Source organism: Carassius auratus, unplaced genomic scaffold (assembly GCF_003368295.1).
Source record: "Carassius auratus strain Wakin unplaced genomic scaffold, ASM336829v1 scaf_tig00013767, whole genome shotgun sequence".
Taxonomy (NCBI): domain Eukaryota; kingdom Metazoa; phylum Chordata; class Actinopteri; order Cypriniformes; family Cyprinidae; genus Carassius; species Carassius auratus.
This window is the reverse complement of record NW_020524440.1, coordinates 12,337-33,201: the sequence shown is the minus strand read 5'-3', so window position 1 is coordinate 33,201 and position 20,865 is coordinate 12,337. Positions and strand designations below refer to the sequence as shown.

Below are 20,865 nucleotides of genomic sequence, written 5' to 3'. Positions count from 1 at the left end.
GAGTGGGGTATTTGGATGGTGTCCAATGGGCTTGTTTTGCCCTATATTTGATTGGACTGATTTTGTTACACAGACCTATCAACAATGCCTCTGTCTCTAAAGTAACGTTTCCATTCGAAAGTTTGAATTCAGTGGATCACTACTTATACACTAGTTATTACTTCTTACATGTTAAGGAATATTTAAATAACACAAATGCACTTATATCCAAAATTTAGTCAAAACTATGATATAGCAAATTAGCTTCTTTCAAGTAGCCACAAATTCACATTACTGCTGTAAGTGTACATTTTTAATAACACTGTATACTCCCTGTATACTTTCATTATTAGTTCCCATATATTTTAAACCCGTGCACCCTATACATTCCCATTCGCTTGACATTCTTCAAACTGTTCAATTTCCACATCAAGATCACACGGTTTCACACTTCCTTTCCAACATTGCACCAGAAACAAAACTGTACAACATGTAAAAGCCTCTGAAAAACAAACATTTGCATTTATATTTCACAATAAAGAAAATGTAGCAAAAAAATAATAATAATAATAACCTGGAAATGCAATTTATGTCATATAAAGAATCATAATTTAATTCCTGAAGGGGAATAGAAGTCATCCTTCATCATATTTTCTTCAGTTGTAAAAAGTTTTCGGTTAAAACGTAGGTTTTTCTTATTGTATACTTTAATAAAAATTACTTTATAAAGACAATAAAACATCTCAGACCTCTGACAAGGCCATTAACCCAACTCTTGTTATTATGCATTCAAAGTAATTTCTTTCCTTATTTAGGCCATCAAAATTACAATAACACAACACAGACTCCTCCCTTTTCTCTCTGTTGTAATTCAGTCGTCTTTGTTCCTTGTGCTTATTAACTATAATTTCCAGTCTTTTCCTATTTTGTGATGGAACGGCAAATCCAAGCAGGGGATTTTCAGGGCAGAACAAGCTGATTCCAGCCTTGACCTCATCTCCACCCTTGTGTGTTGGCTAAGGGAGAGGAACTGACATGCTGGTTGAGTCATCACACGCTTTTGAAAAGAAGCCGCTCGTACTTGGGGTCTGACACGGTTCTCTATTTCTTCTGCAAGAATTTCATTTTATTTCCTGTAAACAAACATATTTGTTAGTAAAACACTAGAAAAATAGCTAGACAAATGGAAAAGAGGCAAAAGATTTACCAAGCCCCTTGAGAAATTTGTTGACTCCACTAGGTTCAGGTTCAGGATACGAATCCAAATATTCTGCTGCTCTCATTTCAAACAGCCCTGTTAAACAAGGACAAAACATTCTCTCATTACTTAAAAGGAACAGTTCGCCCTAAAAATAAAAACTTTTTTCCCAACACGATTTCTTCTCTCACCTTTAACACCCTCTTTTCTGAGCTCTCGGTCATGAATGAAACCAGCAAACATCTGTGTGTCCATGAAGAGCTGGAGAAACTGTCGCACTCCTCGGGAAGGATGAGATTTCCTGAAAGCATCTCTCTGCAGCTCTCGGGTGCCACTGGGTCCCGAGTCGCTCATGTAGAGAGAATAATGCCCGACGAGCTCAACCAAGAACCACACAAACGCCTCTGACACCAAAGTGCTCAGGTCTGATTGATCTGTAAGAATAATAAAACCACAATGTGACATATCGATACTGCATGCATAGTACAAAAACAACAACAAACAAAACAAAACAGACAATATGTAGGAAAGTTTGTTTCTTCATCGGAACACATTTTGAGAAATTTAGCATTCCATCACTTGATCCTCTAAAGTGAATGGGTGCCATCAGAAAGAGAGTCCAAACAGCTGATAAAAACATCACAAAAATCCACACCACTCCGGTTCATGAATCAATGTCTTGTGAAGTGTAATCCTGTCTAAGAAACAAATCCATCAATAAGATGTTTTTAACATCATACCCTTTTTTCATGCTAAAATAAGAGTCCTCTATCCATAATATTGCTTTCTACATTTAAAAATGGTCTCATCTGAATCAGGGGAGAAAAATGGATGAAGCAAAAATAGTCCAAAACAGTTCTACACATTATGGTGGACTAAAATCATGATGGTGGATTTTAATACAAGAGGATAAAAGGGGATGATCCTTTTCACTGGAGAAAACATTATTATGCATTATGGACTGGTATTTTGGCTAAAAGAGATCGATTAAAAAAAAGTTTTTATTTTAAAAATACAGTTTTTCACTTCACAAGGTTTTAACCGTTGAACTGGAGTCGTGTGGATTATTGTGATTTTTCATCAGCTGTATGGATTCTCATTCTGATGGCACCCATTCACTTCAATTCATTGGCAATCGAGTGATGTAATGCTGAATTTCTTCAAATCTGCTCCAATGAAGAAACAAACATATCTTGGACGGCCTGAGAGCGAGTAAACTTTCAGCAAACCTTCATTTCTGGGAGAACTATTCCTTTAACTTTTTTTTGTTCTCTTCTAGCAAACCAAACCAAAATTATTAAGTATGCATTTTAGATTAAATGTTTGTCCAATCATATGCTCTCTAGATAATGTCTATAAGTATTTGCTATTTGATAAAAAACAGACCTTAATCTTCCTGTTTTAACAGGAAATGTCAACATAGGAAAGAAAACTGTGCTTTTTAAGCCACTAGTCCTTTAATGTTTAGTATAACAAGCATAATGACTATTTGCTGTTGGGCCAGCTTAACGAAACATCTGTACACCTGAAATCATACTTGTCAGCACGTTCCTGACATCACTGGCCTTGTTTAATGGTTGGTTACTCATCACATCATGAATAAAAAGACAGTGGGACTTTAAAAGGTGAACATCTTATTTTGACACAATAGGACAATGGACCAAAGCTTCAGTCACATGAATGAAACCGGTTTAAGACTCAGATGCTGTGGAGTCTAACCTCCTTCCCCGTCTGTTGTGTTTTGTTCTAGGATCTCCTCTCTGTTGTCCAGTATCTCCTGAAGCGCTGCCTGCAGCTTTCTAGGTAAGATACAGTCCTCATCTCCAAGCTAGGGCAACAGAGAGAAGAGAACGATGAATATAGGCCAAATTTATGAAAGAAACAAATCATTTTGATTCAAAGACAAGATAAACAGACCCATGATTACATTTCACAAAATGATTTTTCAGCAATTAGATCTTCAGCAATTAGTGGTCTGATGTAGACTAATGTACAAAGGTTTGGAGCCAGTCATTTATTTTACTTTGTATTATTATTATTATTTTGTTCATTTGTGAGAAATGCATATGTATTCTACAAGGATGCATCAAAATTAGGGCTGTCAAATTGATAAATTGAGATTAATTGCATCCAAAAAAAAAGTTTGTGTTTGCATAATATTTGTGTGTAATGTGCATATTTATATGTATATAAATGCACACATATACATGTATATATTTAAGAATATGTATGTATGTGTGTGTGTGTGTGTGTGTGTGTGTTTGTGTGTGTGTATATATGTTTTTATGTAAATATAAATATGCACAGTACACACATATGTATTGTGTATCTGAAAACTTTTATTTTGGATGCAATATATTAATTTGACAGCCCTAATCAAAATTTATCAAAAGTGACAGGCAAGACATTTCTAATGTTACAAAAAAGATCTATTTCAAATAAATTCTGTTTTTAACTTTCCATTCATCAAAGCATCCTGAAAAAATGTTTTCCACAAAAATATGAAGCAAAAACGGTTTTCAACATTGACAATAATAAGAAATGTTTCTAGAGTAGAAATGCAGCATATTAAAATGATGTCTGAAGGATCATGTGACACCAAAGACAGTAACGGCTGCTTTGTGATCACAGTCAATTTAAATATTATTTCAAATTATTATTGCATTTATGATCAAAGAAATGCCGCCTTGGTGAGCATAAGAGACTTCTCTTCAACTAACTGGGGTTATTATTGACACAAACATAATATAAGGGTAGTGTATAATGGGGAAAAAATGGAATTGGATGACAATATAAATAAGGCCAAAACTTCTTAAACCTGTCAGACTGATAATACATAAGAGCTGCTCAGGCTGAGACTTGAGTTTTAGACTACACCCTCACAAACACGCACTTCTGACACTTTCAAAAGGACACACCCTTGTATTAAGAAACTTAAACGTGCATACACACCTGAACAACAAACTTGTCTGCACACAAATCCACAATAAGAACCTGGAAGAATAACACAAAAAAGAGAAAAATGCATGGGTCTTTCATTCTCTTTCAAAATAGAAAGTCATATACCTAGATTTTTTTTTTTTTTTGACCTGACAGGAACCTCAGAGTGCAAAGTTCATTTTACAGTGTTTATCAGGTTATTTAAACAAGATGAATGCAATCTTGTTTTCAATTAAGATTTTTATTTATAGCATCTCCTCCTACATTTTGAAATAAAGGCTCCAAAAGGATGCCTTTGTTAAAATAACCATTATATCATTTGAGTAAAGAACATTTTAACATTTCCACTAAAATAATCTTTTGTCCAATAGCAAGGATCCTTGGATGTTAAGGTTTCTTCATGGCATACATACGTAAGTAAAATAACTTTATTTTTTTTATTTTTTTGCACCTGCAAAGCAAGTACCGTATTTTCCGGACTATAAGTCGCACTTTTTTTTATAGTTTAGCTGGTCCTGCGACTTATAGTCAGGTGCGACTTATAGTCCGAAAAATATGGTACTTCTTTTTGATAGACTTAACTTGGATCCAAATTCAAGCTGTTAAACAATTCAAGGCATGATGGTTATTAAATTAAACTCTGGCCGTAGTCAATCTAATATCAGAGCTCTCCTCTGTTGTTTAGAAGCATCTTATATAGGATCCATGTCAGCGTCCAAAAAAAAGTATCTTTCTACAAGCCAGATGAGTTTTAAGTAATTTTGAAAGTTTAAAGTTTAAATGTATCGTTCTGAAATTAACCCAGACAAATTACTGGACACATTCACACATGACCACCAATAAATCACACATCAATACTCTCTCACAGCTTCATTTTCATTCCTGTTAGAAATTAATAATGAGCAACCCTGACTAAGGTCAATAGGTCAAAAAACTGAAATTGTTGAAATTATTACTTAAAACTTAATTACTATCAATACTGGTATAAATAAATCCTTAATTAGAAATATAAGTGGACTTAAATAGGCTCCTTGAAAGTGACTGACCTCCTCAATGGGCATATCCCGCACCTCAGGCAGGGACGGAGACAGCGCCCCCAGCACAAAGGGAGTGGGAGAGCAGCATATGTCCAGCATGTTGGCAGGAAGCACCGGCACGAATGTGTGCTGCCATGTGAAGGGATACAACAGAGCCAAGGCAGAATGGGCACAGCGGGATAAGACACTGGCCAGAGACAAACAGAGTTAGGTTTGAGTTTAATTCTAGTTGGCATTCAGATTGCTGTATTTGGTTATCAGCATGGGTGGTGGTCTGTACCTGAGTTTGTCTGCGATGAAGATCACCCTCCTCTCCAGCAGCAGAGAAGCAAAGACCTGGAGCAGTCTGGGCACACTGAGACAGTGCATCAAACTCTCAAAGTCCACGTGCTCCAAACGAGAGTCCACCGGCCTGCACAGAGTCAGAACCTACACACAACAGAGACACACGGATGATCCTCCAAAGACAGTGACAAACCTGTGCTTTGACAAATCTGTATGAAAACAATCTAAAAATATTTGAAATGGTTTGAGTCTATATTGTTTGTACAGTTTTTATTTATTTATTTATTTACAGTTTTACTTTTGTGTAAAGTATAATTTTAACAAATTTTCTTAAAATGTATAAAAACATAATACAATTTAATTTAATTAAACAATGTAATTATTAATGATTACATTTTATTACAATTATTTTAATTTTTATCAATAGGGCTAAGTACAAGTAAAAGATACAACAATTGAAAAAGAAGTAATTAATAATATAAATAATTCAAGAAGAATGCTAATCTCTTAATTTTTTTGTCATAGGTGTTATCACATTAAAAATAATTTTGAAAATACAGAAAATTGTAGAAAAGTACTTCCTAGGCTAAAGTTTAAAGTAAAAAGGCTGTTCAAATGTGCATATGATATACCCATCTTATTGATTTTTTGCATATATAATTTAAATTTATTTTAACGTCATTAGTTGTTAAATTGCTTAATGTTCATTTGAAACATTTTCTTTGAAAAAATTCTTTGTTGTTTTAATTTATGGATTTTCATCTGTTCAGAGGTATGTGTTTCGAGATTATATTTCCACAATCTTAAAAAAACAAAAAAAGTAAAAAAAAATTACATTCTTAATAAAAAAAATGGCTATAAATAATAAAATTAAAATAAAATAAATGTTGAAAAATAAAACTACAAAGGTCAAGTTGTCATGTATGACTAGTAATAATGTCAAGATTTAAATGAATACTTATTAAGGGGCAAACTAAATTAAAAACTTTGTAAAAAATAAAATAAAAATCATTTTCTGAGAATAAATCACATGTAGTACTAAACGCTATTTTTCCTTTAAACAGTATCTTCTTGCCTCATTGCCAGAGCCCGGCAGGAAGTTCTTGACGGTGATGGTGCGTCCAGGAGCAGGGAAGGGAGCCTCCATGACACTGTGCATGAAAGGATGAACCAAGGCCGGGGAAATCGCTCTCCTCCTCTCCACCTCCTCCAAGATCTACCCTCAAACATTTCAGACAGTTACAGTTCAGCATCGGTCCAACTGGTTTAGTGTTGATTAAACAGGAAGTGTCCCTAACCTTTGAGAAGAGATTGAAGCAGCCCAGTCTGCTGATGATGCAGTGAACTTCAGGCAGTCTCTTCCCCTTCCCACTGGGCTGCAAGATAAAGGTCAAAGGTCAAGGTTAGTGCAGATTTACCACTGACAATACACTCATATTATTTATTCAATCTGATATTTTTCAAACTTTCATAAGGTAAGGTTTTGAATGACATGATGAATAAAAGGAGACTTTTAGGCCAAGTATTATTTTTATTGGTTAATATGACCCCCATATTTACAATCTCACCAGGATTTTGCGGCAGTATCCAAATAAGCGACTCCCATCCTCCCCCGTTAGGACAAAAGAAAATGTTTCACTGTGGGCGATAATCAAAGATTATATTAGGAGTGTGAATTAGTTATTTAGCCAAGTAACATAAATTGTTTATTATTTGCATGTTACCTGGTGTGGTCCGAAGAGGGACGCCAGTCATGACAGTCAGGAAAACAAAAGTTGGGAATCGCCTTTAATCTGTCTTCAGCCTCACGAGTCAGACGTGAAGACTTATCAAACTAAATGCAAAATAAAAGACAGAAAAATTATATTTTATACAAATCAAATATATAATGATGACATTTTTCTATATTGACTTATTATTTAAATATAATAATATAAAAGTAATATTAATTACTTAATTATAATGTATTCAAATTAATAAAAAATAATTATAAAATATTGTTATATTACATTTATATAAAATAACTCTTACAGCATATAAATACATATTATACATAGTTTTATATTATTATTAAAAGTAATTATAATTAATTTCAGATTAAAATGTAAATAATTGTATTATATTTATATAAAATAATCTGAATTAAAATATATAAACATAAAAATACATTTATAAATATATATTTATATATAAACATAAATATGTTAATATATCATAATATTTTAATATAAAAAATTAAAAAAGAAAATGATGCTTTCCACATTATTTTTCCCAAAACATCATATTACAGAAGTTAAATGCGATGTCAAATATTTTCTATTTTAAAATGTAATTTATCCGTTATGGCAAAACTAAATTTTCAGCATCATTATTCAAGTTCTTCAGTGTTACATGAATAATGAATGTATTGACAATTAAAATGTAAACATTGTTATTAGAATGTTTTATTATGTTTATATAAAATAATTTGAATTATAATATATTACAGACATTTAAAAAATAAATAAAATATTTGAAAAAAAGAAAATGGTGAAACAAACATTCCACAATTAAAATCTCAAATGACGCTCTGCCCTATATTATTTCCAGATTTTGTCATTACAGTTTATAGGTCTCTTTACCTTAGTAGGGAACTGTTGTGTGATTTCAGGGATGTATGTGTTTCCGGATAAAGCTTTTTTAAGTGACACAACTACAAATTGCTGGAAAAGCTGCTGCTCTTGTAGTTGGATCAGGTCCCTCTCCAAAGTGCGGTAACCCGGTCGTCGCTTTAAAGTTGATTGAATGTACACTGTGCGCTGGGAGCGATCTATGAGGAAAAAAATGTAAACAGCATTGATGGGTTTATAAAAATCGCTAAACTGGTTTGATATACAAGTTAAACTTGAATAAACGGGAGACACTGACCTTTAGAGCTCTCCTCAGGATCACTCTCTGTTCCACTCAATTCATCTGCCATAAAACACACAAACACACATATTTGAAAACTACATGATTAGACTTTCTCTCTTGGTAAACCAGCTAAATATGAAATGTGCATCCTCTCACCTCTGGTAGCTGTCACCCATACTCGTTTCCTTCCTCTTTTGGCTTCAAATATCTCCTGGATTCTGTTTACAAGCTACATGGGTAACACAACAAACAATATTTCATTAGAGTTCACTTAAAGCAATACTCCAGGCTGATTACAACTTCAGTTTGTACACTACTGTTCAAAAGTTGGGGGGACTCCGTAAGATTTTTTGAAATGTTTTTGAAAAAGTCTCTTATGCTCATCAAGGCTGTATATATGTTTATCAGTAACAGCAGTAATACTGTAAAATATTTGTACAATTTAAAATAACTATTTTCTATTTTAAAATGTAATTTATTCCTGTGACCAAAGCTGTATTTTCAGCATCATTACTCCAGTCTCCAGTGTCACACGATCCTTCAGAAATCATTCTAATATGCTGCTCAAGAAGCATTTCTTGTCATCATAATGTTGAAACAAGTTGTTCTTCTTAATAGTTTTGTGGAAAACGAGATACATTTTTATTTCAGTATTCTTTACAAAATGCAATTACAATGGAAGCCCCACAAATACATGTTTCAAATACGAAACAAATGCAAACAATAAACAAAACTACAACCATGAGACTAGATGTGTCATAATGACCAGCGACATGTCTGTACATGTGTATGTCTGGCCAGAGCAAAATGTTACAAGCTAATTATGATTCATAGTTATGGAGACCACATCACACAGTGAGACAGCAACTGTTGGGACATTTGCCCATGATGAGCGGAAACAGCGTGGTGGTGCTTTCCCCCGATAAAAACATAATGCTCAACATGTGTGTGGACAGTAAAGGCCTTTTTATGTACTGCTCAAAACACGCGTCATGCACTGCTTTGACCTCCACATGAGTTTCAAATAGTGTCACGGGAGAGTGATTTTATGAGGTTGCTAGGATCCAGAATGCAATACACTGAACAATGCAAACATGAACTTGAGCTTAGAAATGAAAAAGTCATGACTTTAATTCATCACAGACAGAAAAAAAGACTTGAATGTGGGTTTATGAATCTTTACTGTCTTGAGATGCTCTTTGTGAGTTCAAATTGGTTCGAGAAAATTGCCTAAAAAAACTGTCGGACCATAAAGGATGAGAAAGGTTTACAAATCAATAAAATCAGTAAGGTATGATTAAAAAATATAAATGAATGAAAAAGAATGCCTCAATCAACATAAGACAGATTACTCTTAAACATTTCTAATGGATTTGTACTCTAAAACAGTGTATCCTGCCTGTTTTGGTCTCATGTACTCAATAGCCCCTCAGCAAAACTTCTTACATCTTACATTCTAAATCATATAGTATTACATATCATTAAGCATCATCAACACTAATTTTATTAATTTAAAACACAGACTTAGCAAGTAGGTTCTTAAGTTGAAGAAATATAAAACATTATTTTGTAACTGCATTTAGTTTTATATTAATCTAAATAGTGTGTTAAAACTATATATACATTTTTTTTAATTGAATTAAAGCTGAAATAGTATATAAATATTAGATGAAAAACTTAAACTTCTAACCCTATAAAACAAAAGCTAATTCAAAACATTAGTTATTACTTTAATACTACATAATAGTATATTATTAATTAATGGTTCACTTAAAACACACTAAACAACATCTGTGCTGGTTAGTCAGCACTTCCTAAAGGAACTGTACATTTCTTACATGCTGTTTGATGTTTAAATGAGTGATTTCTATTGAAGACAGGATGGTTCTAACCTCCACTTTCTGCTCTCTCTCATCATTTAAACAGCATTTCTCCATGAACTTCATCTACGCTGCCTGACCTACTGATTTTATCTTTTCCAAAATAACTGTATGGATGATACTGACACAAAGCTGAACATAGCCGATTAGTCAGCGGTGTCCAGTATGATGCACAGGCACTTCATGATATTCCTCAACCACTTGTGCTCAAAAAGGGAGCGTTTCCTGCCACCATCCATCTATCTTCTCACCACTTCCTCTTCAAGCATCAAAGCTGACATTTCTACTCACACTATGTTTTTCATGTCTGTTTCTCTTTCTACTTATATTCACTGCTAATTTATTCATGAGGACTGGGACAAAACTGGCTAGAGAATTGGTTTATGTATCCAATGTATCAAAAATGGTTTATGTATGAACTGTTGTTTTTACTTATTTTAGGGTGCCGATTCCAAAAATAGTGCCAAAATGTCTCTATATTGTAAGAAATATGAGCACACTATTAATAATTGCTTTAATTAGCTTCTGTCTAAAATTAATTCATGTTAGCTAGCTGTATGATTTTATTATCTTGAACTGTTCACTTGTGAAATGAACATTACTTGGACACATTCACTTCTGCTTTGTAATGTAGAAACATGCAGTTTCTGTAAAGCTGCTTTGAAACAATGTGTTTTGTTAAACGCGCTACACAAATACAATTGAATTGAACTGAACTGAAAATTGAACTTCCCCACAAAATATGCTGACATTTTTAGTATTTTGTAGCATGTTTATGGTAGGTCAAAGGTCAAGGTAAAATTGTATTTTTATAGCACATTAAAATTTAAAAATGCTTAATGTAGGAGAAGCTCTGATAGTTAAGGGTAGTGTGTTCCAAAGTTTTGGAGCATAGACTGAAAAAGACCTGTCGCCTTTTGTTTTCAACCGAGATTTCGGAACATTTAAAAATGTCTGGACTGAAGATCTGAGTGAAGACTGCGCTTAAGTCCAACAGGACAAGGACTGCACAGTTTCCAGTCAACTGATAACAAAAATATCACATGTATGAATGATTCTGAAAACATTATTTTATGACTAATCCGGATTTCAAGATTAGAATTATGGCCAGTAACAAAAGAAAATGCAAATATGACCTTCATGTTTTATGCTACAACTGCAGGAGTTTTACTACATCCAAACAGTGACAGAAACCTACAGATTTAAAATAAATTAAATATTTATTTATAAACTATGTGTTCATGTAAATTTCTATTACATTTAGTTGAGTTTTTGAACATATTTTCACACTCCTTCGGAGATTGTTGAAACTGTAACTTTTGACATTTGTCTGCTTTTTGTTATTTTTGTGCATTAAAGCTAAGTCATACAATTTATTTTGTGAAAAAACTTTAGCTATTGTAAAGTTTGTACTGAACTAAATATCATCAACTACTGAAGGTAGGTTTTTCTCTCAAGATTTTGGGCTGTATTATAAGCATTTGAGAGCAGCTTCTGTTTATAAAAAACTAAGGAATTTATTATGTCATGAAAGTGTGGTTAAAGTTCACATGCATACAATCAGAGGAACAGGTGAATGTTGAGCAATGTTCAATGATGCCTGAGGAACATGTTTATGCATGTGGGTTTACCGGGGGTTGTCGGTTTGTCTTGTACGTAGTAGCAAGTTTGGCTGCTGATGATTTAGGAGTGTTTGTAGTGGAGGGACGTGTAGGTGACGTAATGGATTCTTTGCGGTCCCTCCCCATTTTATCCAGCCTGTCGCCGTTAGGTAACAGCGTGAACGCTTTCTGTGAGATCTGCATTCAGTAACAGACAAGAGAAGAAGTGGCAAAACAGACAGTTTAGCTCAACAATTAGCCAGTGGCCGTCATGTTCGTTTCTTTTTCTAATTAATAAACAGTTCAACTAGGCTGCATTTATTTGATAGAAAATACAACAAACCGGTAAAATCTTATTACAATTTCAAATAAGCGATTTCTATTTGAACTCATTTTAAAATGGAATTTGTTTTTATAAGGGCAAAGCTGAATTTACAGAAGCAATTACTCAGCATTTTTTTTTTATTATTTTATTATTTTCATTATTATTATTATCAATATCTAAAACAGTTTGTGGAAACAGTGATGCATTTTTAGGATTTTCTTGATTACTAGAAAGTAAAAAAAAACAGCACTTATTTGATAAGATTTAGCTGATAATCTCTTGTAACATTATAAATGTCTTTTATGTCACTTCTGATCAGTGTTGGGGGTAACGAGTTACAAAGTATCAGATTACAGTAACTATATTACTTTTTTGGGTAACGAGGTAAATTAACATTACCCTAATAATATTGGTAACTACACTACTTTACTAGACTATAGGAACGTGCTTTCCAGCGTTACACAAGCCGTGTTTGCCTTTGTGTAAAGTTCTGGGCCGGGTTTCCCGATAACGATTGATCTTAGCGCTTAAGAGCGTTTTCTACGAGTAATTTTACGATCGTTCGTTATTGTTTCACGTGCGTTTCCCAACAAACTCGTAGCTGTGCTTTAAGTGGTGCTCAGAGGAGTCGCTGTCCGTTTGTCAAGTACTGAAATGTCACCTTATAGAATGACTCGTAATTGTAGTACACGCTCGTTTATTGACGTTAACCTAATGCTGCGTTCCAGACAGACAACTTGGATATAATAACGATAATACAATACTATATTATATTATAGTGTATAATATTATACTTTACATTATAATATATAATGTACTTTTTATACAGTAGAGAGAGAGATGTTATTTCCGGGTCTAATACATACATAGCTGGTTTTCATGGACTTCAGCAAGTCATTGACATATTTACATGGATAAAAACAACTTAATTTATTCAATTATTTCTTAAAATAGCCTTATGAAATGTTTTTCCCCCTCCAGAACTGCACTGAGAGTCATGCTGCGTCCACTTCATGAGCATTTGACCATTTGATTGGAGTAAAACCAGCGTCACTTCACATACACGGAACTGTAAAGGTATTTACGTTAACACGTCAAAATAAAAGTCCGGTTTCAGTTAAAGACAATTATATTAAAAATTAATACAATTAAATTAAAAATTAAAAACATTAAAAAGGAGTTGAGAAAAAATAAACAGAAAAAAAAGGAATCCAGAAAAATTCAAACGGAAAAAACGGAATTTAGAAACAAATTTACGGATTTCATAGGGCCCTAAAAAAGTAAATTCAAGTAATAGGTAGCGAAGTTACATTTTCAAATGCAGTAACTAGTAATCTCATTACAATTTACAGAAGTAACTAGTAATTAATTAATTTTTGAGTAACTACCCCAACACTGCTTCTGATAAACTGAATGCACCCTTGCTGAAAAGAAAACTTATTTGAAAAAGAATCTTACTGAAATCACACTTTTGAACGATAATGCATATGCTACATACTGAAATCTGATAGATCTGATAGAAAGATAGATCTATAGGCATTTACAATGACAGTCACCTTGATGTGTGGGCTCTCTCTCTGTCCAACTGTGTAGTTTCGTGGCCGTCTTATAGGTAAACACATAGGTGAAAGTTTGATGTCTTCATATGGGTTCTCTTTTGATATATCCACTGAAAATGATTAATTGAAAATGAGAAGATCTACCATTAGCTACCATAATAATAAGTCATGCAAAAACATTTCAGTGTTCTCTACTCTAGCTTCAAGACAAATACTGATGTGAAAAACAACATGATTTCAAATCAACTAGTTGGCGAATAAGATGCCTTTTTGCTTTCAAAAACAGCTAGATGGTCTAATGCAGCTATCTTGGGAAGCATTTTTAAAAGTTAGACTATCTAATTGGCATACCATCTCAAAACCAGAGCAAGACATGATGAAATGGGCAAAAACATCTATGTAAGCATGTTAATTAATGCAAGCAAAGCATGTCAAAAAATGCAACACTAAAAACAACAAAACTAAAAACTGTATACTGCTCTTAAAACATTTGGAGTCAGTATGATTTTTGAATGTTTGTGAAGTGTCTTATGCTCAAGGCTGCATTATTTGATTAAAACTATAGTAAAAACAGAACAAATAACTGTTTTCTATTTGAATATATTTTAAAATATAATCTATTCCTTGTGATGCAAAGCTGATGCAGCCATTACTCCAGTCTTCAGTTCCACACAATCTTTCCGGAATCTATTGTGAATAGAATTCTAATGAAATAATAAAATAGATTTATAATATGCTGATTCGCTGCTCTTTTTGTAATATTATAAAAGTCTTTACTATCACTTTTGACCAATTTAATGCACCCTTAATTTCTTAAATTTATATATATATATATATATATATATATATATATATATATATATATATATATATATATATATATATATATATATAATTATTTTGATATATATATATATATATATATATATATATATATATATATATATATATATATATATATATATATATATATAATTATTTTGATATATATATATATATATATATATATATATATATATATATATATATATATATATATATATATATATATATATATATATATATATTTATTTATTTTTTTTTTTACCAAACATTTAATCAGCAGTGTACAAGAAAAAAGTTGAGTTTTTCCAGTCAGGGCAGATATATTTTCTGCTGTGCTTCTTAGTAATATCTGGTCAATGACGTGCATCTTGGCATTCTCAGAAATAACTCACAGATGACATCCTCATAGATGCTGTCTTCAGACCAGGCATGGAAAAGACCCGAACGGCGGCCCTCCTTCCCTCTAGAGGCCTGTTGGGCTGTCAGCTGTACCACATCCTCAAACTCAAATGACTTCCTGTGAAGAAAGAGAACAAGAGTGTGAACAGTCCCAGTATTGTGATTCAACAGTTTTTGAGTCTTTCATAAAGGGTGACCAATAATCCAAAAAGGAATGTTCCAGAATTCATAACAAACAGTTAAATTAGACATGATATAGAATTGATACATTATGACTGGAACAGACACTGGGTTTCAAATGATTAGGTAGAAAAACAATTAGAGGAAGGAGGAAACCCAACAGCGTGACCAGAAGAGTGTTCAGAAAGCCCTTGAGTGACCTCAGCAGTCTTCGTTGAAACAAAAGTAGGCAAAATGTGGACAATGGACTGTGATTCTACAGCTAAACTCTCCACGCTGTCCTCTGACAGAAAGCTGTCCAACAAATAAACGTATATAAGAAATGAGTACGACAAGTAGATTTGTCCATTTTCTTAAGAAACTGTGATTGGTGTTTATAAAATTTCACCCAAAAAGATCTGTTGTCATTTTCTCATCCTCGTGTCATTGCAAACTTGTATGACTCACTTCCTTCTTTAGAACACAAAAGAAGCCTTTTTTTTGCCCGTGCCAAGTCATTGGGGTCCAATGTTCTTTAAAATCAATTAAGTAATTCATTTTGCGTTCCGCAGAAAAACAGAAACATGAAAGAGAGAAAACAATGACATAAACGGTCCGTTTAAGCCTCTATGATACTCTGGCTTGGATCCTTCAGTGTCTATGGGATTTTGAAAATCTTACCACTTTGAAAAGTAATAGCACACCTCTCCTGAACAATACGCATGATTTGAGCTATCAATCACGGTAAGGCATGTCGATTAGAGAACGTTTCAAGCCAACACCTATTGTTTTGAGGATATTTCATTGTGACCAGGTTCAACAGGTTTTGAAAGCCAGCAAAACGCTATTTATAAAGGGTAATCAACCAGTTTTTTTGTACAATATAATTATATGAGGAAGTTTTGGAATCTGCCGTTTTATTAACCCAATTATTTAATGACTCATTTGATGGCACTGCATTACTAGAGATGATATTAAAGATATAACTGATGGCAATTTTGTATTTGATCTCGTATTTCATATGTATTTTCCTTCTCCAATTGGTAACCCAAATGATTGTTTTGATGTGTACATGCCTGATACCAACATTAAAAGCCTCAATAAAGGAAAGACTTTGTTTATGATAACTAGACAAATTCTAAATATTGCAATATTTTTGAATGAGTGATTACCTAAATATATTTAATGCAGCGTCTGACAGGATCTATAGTTTAAAAAACTGCTGGACACTGTACTAAAACCTCCCTCGTAAATTGGGATTAACTTCGTAAATTGGGATTAACTGAGCACTGTGATCTGCACTGTGGGAAAAGTATTCACCTGTTCTTTCTGTTTCTGGAAAACCCGTTAACTGGACAAGGAGGAGGTGGACAGCTGGGTGGCTTTAATATGTTGTCATGCTTCCAGACTTGATTCGATTTGCTGACTGATGGAGTCTGGTTCTCTAATTGGATCCACTGGACGGGCGGACTGCTTGCACCCTTGTACTGGAATGTGCGCTGTGGTTTAGGTGGAGGAGAAGAAGGTCCAATTTCACCAAGACACTTCGTCACCATTGAGGAATCCTTCTCCCACAAAGGTTCATCTGCCTCCAGTCGTTTCCAGAAACCCCTGGAAGTGTAAAAGTTCCCTGGAGGCAATGACGCCTCTGGATCATCTACACATTGAGGTAGAGATGTGTTTTTGTCATCTGTGCAATGGTTTGTCTTGATATTATTGCTTTTAACATTCAGTTTAGACACTTGGCCTTGGGTTACAGTGCTTAAAGGCTTAGTCACAGGAGTTGATGTTACAAATTTATTCGAATTAGTTCCATTTCTTAGGAAATCAGATTGGATTTCTCCTGTAACCGGTCTAATAGTCATCTGGTTTTCCCTGAAATCTAAACCCAGGCTTTTGGCTTTTGATACAGTTGCTTTGTTGTGACCTCCATCACTGCCGTCAAGTCCATTTCCAAGGAAGCCCTCTGAAAGCCTACTAGATGCAAGAGCCCGCTGGGGCTTAATATTCCCACTTCGAACGTCCTCCTGCTGGCTAAGTCCCTCCCACTGGGAGATTTTCTGCTTGATGTTGACGGCAGGTTCTCGTGTGATCGGCCATGCTGACGTCGTCACCGTCTTCCCTCCTGTTCCTCCTGCGACGACATTCCCTCCTCTTTTTACATGGTCCACTCCAAGGGCCAGCATGACGACAAGGCTGTCGTCACACCGCAGGACTGTGTGGCATTGCAACAGCAAACCTATAAAGGAAGAAACCCTTAATTCGTAGTCTAGAGAAGTTAATACAGTTCACAAAAGAACGCTTCCTCTGTAGGATTCGGTTCCTCTGCCATTCTTCCTTCACTTTGGAGTCTGCAAAGAAAAAAAAAAAACAACTCAACAAGCGGGTTTAACTTAGTGTGGCAGAATATATAGCAAAACTAAATCGAAACTAAATCAGCATCGCTCTTGCAATTTAATTAAATAAATATATGCTTTACTGGTTTCAAGCACAGCATTTACAATCATGTACTTCGAAACAGTGTTTCAGCGTCTACTCAAGCTGTTCTGAGTTGGTTTACTGTTTACCAAAGAAATTAAGACATAAATATTAGTATTGTGATTTTACAGTATTTTTTATTTGTAATCCTTGATTTTATTCTATTACAATATTATTTATTTTATTTATATTACATCATATTCTATTATATAAAAAATGTAAAAGTTAAATAAAATACAAATTTGCTAAAAAATTGTCATACCGGTAATTGCAATAATGATTTTATTGTTGTTGTTAATATTATTATACAATAAAATAATCATTATTGCAATTTTAACAATTTATATATACAGAAATGTTCAAAAACAGTAGGGATGTGGCCTATGAAGTCACTTTCAAACTTTCAAAGATTCATTTCTTTTTCAAAGATTTTTTTTTACTGAAATGGTTACTGAAAGAGGTTAGTTTAAAAAATATTGTAAACCAAAATATGATGAACACCCACATTTTTCACCAAGATTTCACACTCAAAAAACATCTTTATAGTAAATATATTATAGTAAATATTTTTCCTAAATATTGCCTTTCAAATACTCTTGGTGAAAATTCCTGTATTTTTATATATATATTTTATATACGATATAAATCTATATCGTGCAACTCTAGTTCAACTGACAAACACATTTGGCACACACAAAAGCTGAAAAAAAGCAGGAAACCAAAGATTGGCACCATAAAGGTCATCAGTGAACTAAAAATAAAAATTTTAACAAAAAGGAGACGGACAACCACATGAATATGGGAGAAGACAAAGCATTGTGGGGGCCTCCATCCCCAGGAACACCCACCACCCCCACTCTCACCCCTTCCAGCTGGGCCTGCCCCAAGCACTGCCGTGCATTAACACACTTGAGCATAATATAATTCAATTTCACTCCTCTCCAAAAGCTTCTTTCAGCTGCGGCACGAAAAGGACAGGCATTCCAGTATTTCCACATCCATGTGCACATAATAGAAGGGCCTTCATTGTGGCACAAGAATGAGCGGTCAGCACCTCAGTGAGGAAAATCTACAAGATTTCATGCATGTTAATAAACGCTGGTATCTATGCAACAAGTTGACAACAAAAACAGGTTACTTGAAATTACTCATTCCTGCATCAACTGTAGATGGGACAGATCTGGCAGCTCTTTTACAAGCCCTCATCTGTGGCCAAAGTGTTTTGGACACGTTACACATTACGCTGAGAGTGAAGACCTGCTGGAATTTATTGGCACTGGGACTGAACGACATAATTCGGCAAATACGACCATATTTGATCAGCCGGACTCAAAAATGATGCCTTTGTTCTGGATGACCTACATCTAACAGATGCACTGGAATCTCTCCGTGATTTGAGCCAGATCCCATCCCCCTTGATCATCACATCTACTGACCCACTTGTGTCTAAAAGTGTGTGCAGGAAAGCCTGGCCTGTGTTTCCTGATTCACAGGAAGGCCGGATCAGCAGAACGTCCATCACGATGGCTTTACAAATTTTAATCTGGTGTAGTATTTCCAAGCATGTTTTTTTGGTGACTCAGATGTCTGGCATGAAATTGAACACTGCAGAGTCCACAGGCACAGAACGGTGCAGATGGTCTGTGTAGGTTTGGACGGGCCAGACCAGCGGTTAATCACAACTTCTGAGAGTCTGCGAGTAAGCTGCCTAACTCCAGTCATCCTGACTTAAACTTCCTGAATGTATGCGAGGGGAACGTTCTCATGATGTTAACCCACAACCTGAGAGGCAGTATAAATCCTTTCTCTCTTTTCTCCAAGGCACCTGCTTCCAGGAATGCCAACAAAGCTCTGTGTTTGGGGTTTGGTTATCAAAAGAGTCATCAGCTACCGCAGACATACACAAAACACCCCTAAAACGGCCACATCAACCAGACAGTAGTATTCCCCAGCCCTCAAATGGTGTAAAATCAAGACATAATATTACCTTAGACAGGTGATCCACCCACCCCATGTACTTGTGCATGAGAGAACATGCCTCTGGGTGGAGTAGATCAGGACTGTGGGAAAGTGAGTTCACTGTCAAAGCTAAACCTGATCATGTTTATATGACGAAACCTCGTGTCAAATACTGCCAAGCAGATTGAGCTGTAAAAGTCAACAAATAACTTAACTATTAAAAAAAAAAAATGTGAGGAGTGTAATTACTTTAGGAGTAAACTTTAACAAAGTTTAAATGTTAATAAAAGGCTTCTATAATGAGACTTGAATAAACAATTAAAAAAACATAAAAAAGGATATTTATTATGAAAGGCTCTGAAACCATGTACGAAAAATAATATAGAAAATGATCAAATAGTCTATAATTAAATAAAAATGAAATAAATTCTTTAAAAAATTACATTAAAGTAATCAAAATAAAACAACAAGAACATTTCAAATTTATATTCAATTAGATAACATTACATTAATAAATAAATAGATAAATTAATAAAACCAGCGAACCAGAGCGCTATCATCCAGCCAGTTTAGATCTTTTGTTCTGAAAAAATATCAACTTACTTAGGCAAACTTGTTCGCTGTTTCACTATACATATGTTCGACTTCGCCGAGATAAATGTTTTTAAAACAGTTCATTTAGAGTAAATACTGAGTCTGTAACTCTGTTTTGAACCCGAAGTCTTCATATCTCACGGCTGGTTAGTTAGCCAGGCGGCTAAAAACTTCCTCGAGGGGTCAAAAAAAGACTTATATCCATCCACTTTCACAGCGACTGACTAACTAACAAAGTACCAAATAATTCCCTGCATCTGGCAACAGTGTAACTCCTGGTGTTGTTTATATTCCCTTCAGAAACTGCTCTCGACGTTCCTTGAGGAGTGGATGTGTTCGGTTAGTCCTCCTTCTGCGCTGTCAGTTCCCCATCTGAGCTTCAGCTTCAGTTCCTCTTGAGAAAATGAAATCAGCTCAAGACCTGGTGCTACAGTAAATTAAAAATATCTCTTCATAAAATGACCCATATGTGTTTCTAGGGACTGATTCGATAGAAACTCAAACTGAAACCGAAATGCTACTTTATCTTCTTTATTGTTTTAACACTTTAGTGACATGAGGCAAATATATGCTAAAACTACTTTACATTAAAATGCATTGGTATTATTTTATGGGAAGCAGTTTAGCCCATAAAGTGCTCTTTAATATTAATAGGTTACAAGTATATTATGTAATTTTGCGTGTATTTCGTGTGCGTGCGTGCGTGCATAAGTCTGTGTTATTTCGGTTTACACACACGTTTTAAAATGTTGTAT

The 20,865-nt window shown here is 34.3% G+C and overlaps 1 protein-coding gene across 2 annotated transcripts; it reads right to left on the bottom strand.

Moving 5' to 3' along the window:
- Positions 1–196: 196 nt before the first annotated feature.
- On the bottom strand, positions 197–20,516 carry LOC113074129 (DENN domain-containing protein 2C-like). Of its 2 annotated transcripts, XM_026246861.1 has the most exons (20): positions 20,120–20,516; positions 16,400–17,430; positions 14,914–15,038; positions 13,694–13,806; positions 11,926–12,010; positions 11,843–11,892; positions 8,488–8,560; positions 8,347–8,391; positions 8,061–8,248; positions 7,164–7,273; positions 7,008–7,077; positions 6,738–6,815; positions 6,515–6,655; positions 5,435–5,583; positions 5,164–5,341; positions 4,130–4,171; positions 2,897–3,005; positions 1,369–1,611; positions 1,187–1,273; positions 197–1,112 (listed from the first exon to the last, which is right to left on the bottom strand). In XM_026246861.1, exons 2-20 carry the CDS (start codon positions 17,263–17,265, stop codon positions 1,081–1,083), a joined length of 2,784 nt encoding a protein of 927 aa, XP_026102646.1. In that variant the 5' UTR covers positions 17,266–17,430; positions 20,120–20,516; the 3' UTR covers positions 197–1,080. The 2 variants fall into 2 exon arrangements, with proteins under 2 accessions (XP_026102646.1, XP_026102645.1); XM_026246860.1 differs by having other exon boundaries at positions 11,843–12,010; positions 20,120–20,514.
- Positions 20,517–20,865: the final 349 nt, after the last annotated feature.

Coding starts and splice junctions, on each gene's coding strand:
- LOC113074129 (XM_026246860.1), bottom strand. CDS start 17,265: ATGCTGGCCCTTGGAGTGGACCATGTAAAAAGAGGAGGGAATGTCGTC. Junction 5,342..5,434: donor TTCATCGCAGACAAACTCAG/GTACAGACCACC, acceptor GTCTCTGGCCAG/TGTCTTATCCCGCTGTGCCC. Junction 4,172..5,163: donor GGGATATGCCCATTGAGGAG/GTCAGTCACTTT, acceptor TTATTCTTCCAG/GTTCTTATTGTGGATTTGTG.